General features: G+C 41.4%; 1 protein-coding gene across 2 annotated transcripts; it reads left to right on the forward strand.

Moving 5' to 3' along the window:
- Positions 1–1,219: 1,219 nt before the first annotated feature.
- tbx2a (T-box transcription factor 2a) lies at positions 1,220–9,525 on the forward strand. 2 transcript variants are annotated; one of them, XM_047020649.1, is made up of 7 exons: positions 1,220–3,901; positions 4,541–4,808; positions 5,605–5,751; positions 6,478–6,554; positions 6,808–6,986; positions 7,646–8,202; positions 8,353–9,525. In XM_047020649.1, exons 1-7 carry the CDS (start codon positions 3,540–3,542, stop codon positions 8,791–8,793), a joined length of 2,031 nt encoding a protein of 676 aa, XP_046876605.1. In that variant the 5' UTR covers positions 1,220–3,539; the 3' UTR covers positions 8,794–9,525. The 2 variants fall into 2 exon arrangements, with proteins under 2 accessions (XP_046876605.1, XP_046876606.1); XM_047020650.1 differs by having other exon boundaries at positions 1,222–3,901; positions 6,820–6,986.
- The last annotated feature ends 315 nt before the right edge of the window (positions 9,526–9,840 follow it).

Genomic DNA, 9,840 nt, shown 5'->3' on the forward strand with positions numbered 1-9,840 from the left:
AGTCATTCATGATTTACGTTGGAAGAGGGATGACACCGTAAGTCAGCAAGATGTCACAGCCAATTGTGATCAAACAGTAAGTAACTCTCTATGATCAAATAGTAAGTCACCTAATAAACAATGAATGAATAAAACCAGAAACGTAATGACGGTGGAAAGACCCACTGAAGTCAGTGGATAAGAGGGGAGACGGGACTGTGTTGGACCTTCGTACCGTCAGCTCTGTGCTCTATGACGGGGAATTATGAGGGGCTGTGACAGGTCTTAAACGGTCTGGCGCCGGGAACTCCAGTCAGGATAAATATAGCCAGCGAGCAGTTGCAAAGAGAGATGTTAGAGCAAGGATAGAAAGTTGCAAAGGAAATGTGGAACATATTCAAAGACATGGACTAAATTCGACTGTAGGAAACGGACAAAACGTGCTGCCTAAAAGCATATTTTAACATTTGTTATTGCAGGAAATAGATGGCTGTATTCTAGTATAACTTTTCCATTGTCGTCTATTTTTAGAACTCTATAGCAAACAATTATTTCCTGGCATATTCTAGTTTATTTTATGTCCACCCCATTCTACCTGACAATAACATAAGACTTATTAGTATAAATGTGAATGTACCCTACCCAAGCGTACTTCAGTTCTACATTAGTAAGCTCCTGGTTTCCTGTCTACATATTTGGATTGTGACTTTGTCTCGTGTATAAAATCTCAAAGGTTTTTGTGTGTTTTTAATACCTTTATAGAATCTGTGGGGCCTCATGGTAGAACTACCATTGCCGAAACATGTCTTGCCTACTGCAGCAAAGTATAAATTCCACTTAAACTTAGTCATTGAAATTGTTAATGCTTTTGTCATAGACTTTTACTGTAAAGTGGTAGGCTACTATTTCACGTAGTGGCCATGCAAGCACGTGGGTCTTATGAGAAAAGGCGAGAACTTTATCCTAGCACTGCAAATCATTAGATAGCTTAATATCCGTACTTTATTAGCCATAGCATCATAAAAAAAATAGATAGACATAACTTGTAGTCCACATGCCTTTCTCGATATGTATTTGGAGGAATTATGACATTCTACAATTGCGAATCTCTTTGAACAAAACGCTATTAATCAATTAGATTAAAAAACGCCGTTAAAAGGGTCATGGAAACCGAGCCTAAACTCTCATTCACTAAATCTAATGGCTTTCGAGTAGCTAAATATTTATGAGCGTTATGCGTTACAACTCTTAAAGCAAAGCTGCGGAAATAACAAAGGTCATAACATAAAGTGGCTCTCTGTGGCTAAGGAACAAATATTGTCAACTAATGTTTAATGTTTAATTGTACACAGGATACATTACTAACAGGTGTATACAGGTATTGAAACATGTTTTTACTATTTTCACTCCCTTTTCCTAAATGCTTGATTCGTCCTACAATTTCTTTTACTGAAAACACAATTAGCCTACTGATATAGCTACAGATAATCTCTGACACTATGAATATCTTGCAAACAGTCACGCAGGGCACTCAGTAAGGTGGCTATAGGTTAAAGACGATAGCTTAATTAACTCATAGTTACCATAAATATCAATAACACTTTGAGTTAGCATAACAATGATTAAAGTGTAGAATACGCAGTGAAAAAACATCCAGTTCAGGTCCACATTGATCGTTGAAAGTCTCACCCTCATGTGCAGGTATATTCAGCTGAATTTTGGATGAGTTTTAGACTGGAGATTGAGGCTTGTGTCTCTGAGGACGAACTGTTTAGACGTCGGCACACACCGTGCTGGAGAAACGGCATCGCTTCATGTACATCCAAGCATTGGACTAAATAGCCTATAAACATTTCTTAAATAACCTTCGAGGAAATGATACGTTACATGTGCATAACCCAAAGCTTACAGTTCTGATGATGATGTTTACCCAGAAGAGGATGGACTGGAGCTGTTTGAAGATCTGGGACTAAATATGAAGTGACAGGAGAAGTGTCTTATTGTGGGACTCCAGCCGACTGGCGCCAGGCGCTCCTTCACAGATGTGGAGCCTCTTAATCAAGGATCTGCACCCGGACTTCTTAAAGTTGTACGTCTGGGTATTTAGATATTGGCCACGTTAAACGTCTACAAAACGAAATATGTTCAGTTTGAAAGGTGCAACTTTTTCTCCTCGGAATAACGCGGACGTGTCCAGCATCTCCGTGGCGCTGCGATTCTTACAGTCAACGGTGATCCTCGGACTCTTCCCGCTTATCATACCCCTCCAGAACTTGACACCGGCTAGCCATATGTTTTGAGTAGTCTGTTTATTTCCTATAAGTTAACTTCTGTAACCAATTGTTCAATTGCCACCTCTGGCTATAGGTTAAGTCATTGCTCGAAGCATTGCCGTCTCAGCTTCATGTTTACTCCGTGGACTGCATGTTTGTCTTTGTGCTGCCGTAGAAGATTTACATGATTTTATCGATAATTTCAAGCATTCTAACTAGTGCAATCAATTTTAAGTCAATCGTTGCATTCAATTGTCAGTTGATTAAGGGGTTAAATGTAGGCTGCGTAGGCTATTGTGTATCCTACATGAGGAATCGCATAGATTAATTTTAGCTAAACTAAAGGAATTACAAACTTTCACCGACACAATCTACTTTTTCATGACGTATTAATATTTTTACTGAGAGACAAGGAAAATGCTATAGGCCTTCACCGTTCTGAAACGATTAATGTGTTTTGATAATGCAAAAAACATTGAAAGCTATAATTCATACCTAATATGTGAAAAACATTTGTTTTTAACTAATTGCAACGAATTAAAGTTAAACGTTGCGTGGTGTTTAAAGTAGGTTTCATGAGTGAACTGACAGTCCATTGTCCGGTAAACCAACAAACAGAGAAATGTGAGCAAACCTTTCTGGCTCACTCCTCGCTAGGCACCCGGGACAGCCAGTCCAAAAGCTGCTCTCGGTGGAAGGGGGTGGGATTTCAAGATCTTTACTCTGTCATTGGTTAATTTTTTATTCTGTTGACATGTTTTCTTGCTGCTAATGCTTCCGACACCTCCAGCCCCCTTACCGATCTTGGTCGGAGCTGTCAAAACCACGCCTATAGAGCTCTACAATTGGTCCGGAAAGCGTAAAATCGTCAATCAAGGGGGCTTGGTTCATTAGTGTATGGAGCCGGGGAGGAGGGACATGTTAGGCAGTCACAGTTCCACGGTGATCAGGACGGGACGTCTATGTACTGGTGCAGTTTTTGAGTTGGAACACTGATTATATTTACATGAAACTATGTTGGTGTGGGTATAGGGAGTCCAGCCTTGCTGTCGAAGTGTGGCTTCCGTCTCTGACGGATATCATAACGGTGCAGCGTGGGGACATCAGAAGTGGCATTCCCTTCCTTGCACTGGTGGAAGCGTCTGGGACGCTTTGGCTCTTTGCAACGCGCAGACCAACAATTTCAACTCTTTAGTTCTAATTCTGATTGGAAGTCTGGATACAAACCGATACATCTGCTGTGGGCCCTAGCGTGTAATAATTTCATATTGATTTTTGGATGCACCGATGAGAGATCCAGTTTACACAGGGACTGCCATGGCGTATCACCCTTTCCACGCTCACCGGCCGGCCGACTTTCCAATGTCAGCCTTTCTCGCAGCCGCCCAGCCGTCATTTTTCCCTGCCCTGGCGCTGCCTCCCGGCGCGCTCACCAAGCCACTCTCGGACCATGGTCTCAGTGGAGCTGCGGAGGCAGGGCTGCACGCGGCGCTGGGGCATCACCACCAGTCGGCTCATCTCCGCTCCCTGAAGAGTATGGAGCCTGAGGAAGAGGTGGAGGATGACCCAAAAGTCACTCTCGAGGCCAAGGATTTATGGGACCAATTTCACAAAATAGGAACCGAAATGGTTATTACAAAATCAGGAAGGTAGGCTAAATACTGTTTATGGTGATTTGAAATATAATTGAAATATTATTATGATAGAGTTGTGGACGGAAATAATTGTGTAATTAGTTTGTAATGTTTTGGTCCACAAAATATAACCAATAATCGGCAAATGACGGAGATACATAATGGCCGTCAAATAACAGTGGTTGTAGTGTCATAGATCAAGATTTACGCGATCGTGTTTTCTAAAATGACAGAGACCAAAACAAGGAGAAAAACTATTGTTTCCGACAAAGCTTGCCGTGGGCCTTTACAAACACAATCGACCTGTGGCTGTGGAAAATAAAGTTATATCATTTGGGGTTTTGAACTCTGTAGCTTAGGCCTGTAACAAAAGATAGGTTATTTTTGTTCGCTAACATGGTTGAGCGCAAGAAAAATACAGAGGAGGCACCAATAGCATACTATAGCCTAGCTGGTTAGCCTATTTTGTTATTCTGGAAGAAAGCTTAGCTAGGATTTTTGTCCACATCAAATGCATCAGACGGGTTAGACAGAAGGAAGATACAGTAACTGCAGAGTAAGTGCCAGTCTGCACAGGCTTATAGGATTTGAGCCAGCCTATGTACGTAAAAGCGAAATATAACATCATACAAGGATTGTATTTCTTATTTTCAGGAGGATGTTCCCGCCATTCAAAGTACGTGTGAATGGGCTCGATAAGAAAGCCAAGTATATTCTTCTAATGGATATAGTGGCCGCAGACGACTGCCGATACAAGTTCCATAACTCGCGTTGGATGGTAGCTGGAAAAGCCGACCCAGAGATGCCGAAGCGAATGTACATCCACCCAGACAGCCCTGCCACCGGGGAGCAGTGGATGGCCAAGCCCGTTGCTTTCCATAAACTCAAGTTGACGAATAATATATCAGACAAACATGGATTTGTAAGTAGGCATAATTGTCAATTTGATATAATCATATGAATTCTGTATGATTAGTCTAGAAAAAGTTACGCCATTTGTTGGCATTTTGTTTGCGTCTTCATAAGAAAATAATTCAAGAATTTGTAATAGGCTACTTATCGATAAAGGCTTTTATCTTGCCAATAACCCAAACACTTAAGTCTTTATGGACTATCCTTTATGCAATTACAGGGCCATAGCCTATTTATTGTTGCTCAATAATTGCTTAAAAAATAATCACCATTTAGGGAGATGCTTTATTGCAATATGCATGACCTTATTTGAGGTATGGGCCTTATGTCTAGTTAAAACATAATTTTGTGTAGTTTTGCCTAGCCCACTTGATGGATGTGTAATTTGCAGCCTAGACAACCAATACTTGGCATCAGTGAAACTGCATTATGTCGTAGGCCTAACGAGAAAAGTGCAAAGTTGCTGGTAGCTTACACAATTAGTCTATGTTCTGCATATAATTTAGTTCGTTTTTTCTCCCATTGAATGTTGAAATACGTCCGTGTAAATACGTGTACTCCAAAATATATAGTCCTATAGAGGGCCTACAGCTGACATAGCCTATAGGCCTATAGAGGGCTTATAGCTGACCTATAGTCCTATAGAGCCTAGTTGGTATCATAGCAGTGCCACTCATGCATATGTCTCCTAATAAAAAGTCTACGATTTACCGTAATTTATTGCCATTTGGAGAAACGTCATCTGTTATCATCCTTGGCATCCATAAAAATATGTTATCTGAGCAACTGTCTCTCTCTGCTTCCAGACTATATTGAATTCGATGCACAAATACCAGCCTCGGTTTCACATAGTGAGAGCCAACGACATCCTCAAGCTACCGTACAGTACTTTCCGAACATACGTTTTCCCAGAGACCGATTTCATCGCAGTCACTGCTTATCAAAACGACAAGGTGAGCCTTTTTCTGGGGAAGAAATATTCTATATTTCATATCTCCTCGTCATATCATTTGTGTGTGTGTGAAAGGTTGAAATAGTACAATTAAATAGTAGGCTAAAAACACACGTAATTTGGTTAATGTTTATTTAATTAAACGGCCCTCGTAAGCATTCCATCGCTGGTGAGGTTACTTGGGGTAACCTAGCCTACTTGTTTTCTGATGGGCGTATGGTCTCATTACATATATGGTTATGCCCCCTACTACGGGGTCAGAAGCGATGAGACAGAGATCAGCGCTGGTCAAATGCATGCAAGCAATTTATACAAATGAGAACAGTTAAAGAAAGGTGAACGTGATGTATAGCCCAACCCAAAACGTATTTCTAGAAATAATTGTACGACATAAAGGGAGCTATTCAGGTGTTTTAGGCTATTAAACTATCAAGAATAATCTGGGTTTAGTTGTGTCATCAACACAACCTGACTTACTTTTTGGTAAAAATCCAAGTAACTTTTTGAACCCACTGTTTGTCTTTGATACCCTACTTTCGTTGGTGCAAATTTACCGGATCAGTTTTTGATAGGCCTAACAGGTAGGGTCCGATCCTAAATATTGCGTGGGTCTGGGTTAGGGTTATCTAAACGTGCTGTTATGTGGTATTTTCTTGTAGCCTGATCCAATTGAGTGCTATATTTTATTGTTTACGTTTTCTTTGACCAATTATTTTCTCTGATCCAGATAACTCAACTAAAAATCGATAACAATCCATTTGCCAAAGGATTCAGAGACACAGGAAATGGAAGAAGAGAAAAGAGGTAGGCCTAGATAAATTGTGTCTAATATAGGCCATTCGAGGTATAGTGTCATAATTCATCAATGCACAGGCGTAGAAAGTGCCAACATAGGCTATTCAAATAAATAGGCTAGGCCTACATGGTTTTTAGTTGTTAGATTTTTGTCTCAGTCGTGTAGCCTATTAGACGAAAACAATTTATAGAGCGTATAGGCTTAGATGTTTTATTCGAATAATGTGATATATCGAAATACAGATGCATTAACTAATTTCAGTCCGGTCTGCAGGAAGCAGTTAACACTTCCATCGCTACGAATGTATGAAGACCAGAGCAAAGCGGACGGCGACTGCGCCGACTCAGATGACTCTTCCTGTGAACAAACTGGAAGGGAATCCATCCACTCTCCCCTCGGACCCGGGAGCAGTCCACAAGGGTTCAACCAACCTAGTCGAGGTAGGCCCACGGCAGAGTGTTATCCGCATCATGGAACATTGATTCTACGTGTTTGTTTTTATTATAGACCAAGAAAATAAAATCACATTAATTAAAGATAAGCATGTATTTTAGGATAATGGAACGTAATTAGGCTAATGTGTCAACGAGCGTTTGATAAATACGATGATGGGATTTAGTTGTCCAAATATGCACCATGTCAGCCCTTGCTTTGGTCGCATGCGCCACCTACTGACGGCTGGTTGACGCTATGGGCATGCACTGGCCTTAAGAACTTCAACACCATGTTTTTGCAGCGACGATCCAAATCCGTGTAGTTTATGCGTCTTAATTTGAGCAGAACTGCCCTATTGCGGTTTTGAATATCTTATTTTTGCCTACTTCAACCGATTCGAATTTCAGTCAACAGAAATGAATTTGCATGCAAATGATGAGAGGAGCCTATGTATAGTGGCTAGTGTGGCTGTATATCCACTGATAGTCCACGTAAAAGATTTGACAATCTTACCAACGTCAATCAAGGGGGAGTAGAAATGACTCTAAACGCCAAAATAGCTCAGCCATCACTGGGATTATGTTGGCTTTCATGAAGTACAGCCTCACACACAAAGCCTTGAAATAAATAATTTGGTACTTAAAATATCGTTATTTATTTCCAGATGAGAAGACTACCGACAGTGACCAGGAGATCGACCCACAAGAGGAGCGCTCTACTGGAGCCAGCAGCCCCCCAGCTGAGCGCTCCTCCCCTGCCAGCCCCAGAGGCAGGAGGATGGAGGGTCATGATGCAAGGAAAGAGAGTGACTCTGTGTTTAGTATTCGAAATCTTGAAAAGGACAAGTTGGACAGTAAACATCGCAAAGAGCAGGAATTTACCAAGAAGGACACGGATGCTGGCTTAGGTGGGGTTAAGGAGGGCTTTTCTCCTTTAATGGTTCAAACGGACAGCCCATCACATTTCAGCGCCAGTCACCTGCAAAGCCTTGCCCTGTCTGGCTTGCACAATCAGCAGTTTTTCAACCCACTTAATACCGGCCAACCGCTGTTCTTCCACCCCGGGCAGTTTGCAATGGCTCCTGGAGCATTCTCCACCATGGGTATGGGGCATCTGCTTGCCTCTGTGTCCGGGGCCAGTGGCCTGGAGAACGGCCTGTCCTCTCAAGGCTCTCCTAATCATTTCCCATTTCACTTGTCGCCGCATATGTTGGCCTCTCAGGTAATTATACAACACAGCATTCAAACAGCCTCAAGCACTTCCCATTTGTCAATCATTAGTTTTGAGTGAATGTGAATGTTTACATTTCCTTCAGGGTCATTAAAGTGAATTCAATTGAATTGTGAACGAAAACGTTTTATTCCTGCACAGGGAATTTCGATGCCCCCTTTTGGAGGACTGTTCCCATACCCCTACACCTACATGGCAGCAGCAGCAGCTGCAGCCTCAGGTTTCCCTGCCTGCTCTGCCTCCACACTGGGGAGGAGTGCCTTCCTTAGCTCTCGCCCTCGGCTCCGCTTCAACCCTTACCACATCCCCACGTCTCTGCACCCCGGCTCCAACCTGCTCTCCACTGGCCTGCCGGGGGGCGTCCCTGCAGGGGCCGAGGTGTCCAAGTCCAGCAGCCCAGAGACCAGCCCGGTATTGGAGCACCGTGGCATCAAAGCTGCTTCCAACCAGAGGACGACATCGCCCAAAACATCTGTGAAGGATTCCATCAACGAGCTGCAGAACATCCAGAGGCTTGTGAGAGGACTTGAAAAAACACAAACCGTGTTAGACGCTAACCCTACAATAGATTCCCCAAAGTGACAAAAAAACTATATTCAAACTGTGACATGGCTGCAGCATATTCACCAGTTACCGACGGGAACACGGTGCTGGTAACTTCTGTGAGCTTACAAAGACCACATGACATCTTGGAATGTTGAGCCAAGAAGACACTGTGGTTATGGGACTTATCTGTAGCCTACTTAGAAAGAGTTAAATCCACAATATAGAACATTTAATCAGATTTCTAAAAGGGATTGAAAGAACCCTAACTCTGGTTGGACTCCTAATCTGTTCTCCTTGGATTGAAGTTGTTGGTCTAATTGAATTATTTATGTTACAATGAAAAGTAATTTTGTATATAGGGCCTATACTGTAAACGAATTGAATGAGAATAGAATACGTAATTAGTTATTTATTTAAACATGTACATTGGTGTGTATATATTACTTAGATTTTTTGCATTTTAATTTCCATTTTACATGGAAATATTGTACATGGATACCATTTAGAGCTTTTTGAAAAGTTTGTTTCAAAAGTTTGTGACGCTTCACTGTTTATCCTGCCAGTGAGATATGAAGGAATGCGTGCCACAGCAGAGCACCGTGTATTTGGCAGAGAAAACTCAGGTTTATTTTTCACCAGCACTAAATACTATAGCCTACCTCGTTAGTGGAAACGAATTGGCATCTTTTGTGCTGGTTTATTCGGGTAAATTAATATGCTTTTGTTGTGATTATCACACTTTCAATAAAAAAGAATGTGTCGATCAGATTTCAGTCTTAGTTTTTTATTGGTAACAACTCTGCTTTGTTAACTCTATACATTATATTTCATTAGATATTTTAAAGATGTAGCCTAATTAAATCTAAATTCTATCTGGACTGTAAAAGCAGGTATTGCAGAAGCAATATTTGGATTATTTTAAACATTTGTCTTGTAACCGCGGACAATCTATGAATCCATATACTTGCTTGTGATCCTGACACTTGTGGATACATTAAAGCTTTAAACTAATATTTCATGTGATTTAAAAAGCAACAATATTATCAGTGGCAGCTAAGGCTTAGACTAGCCGCATTTAATGTA

This window comes from Hypomesus transpacificus, chromosome 5 (assembly GCF_021917145.1).
Source record: "Hypomesus transpacificus isolate Combined female chromosome 5, fHypTra1, whole genome shotgun sequence".
Classification (NCBI taxonomy): domain Eukaryota; kingdom Metazoa; phylum Chordata; class Actinopteri; order Osmeriformes; family Osmeridae; genus Hypomesus; species Hypomesus transpacificus.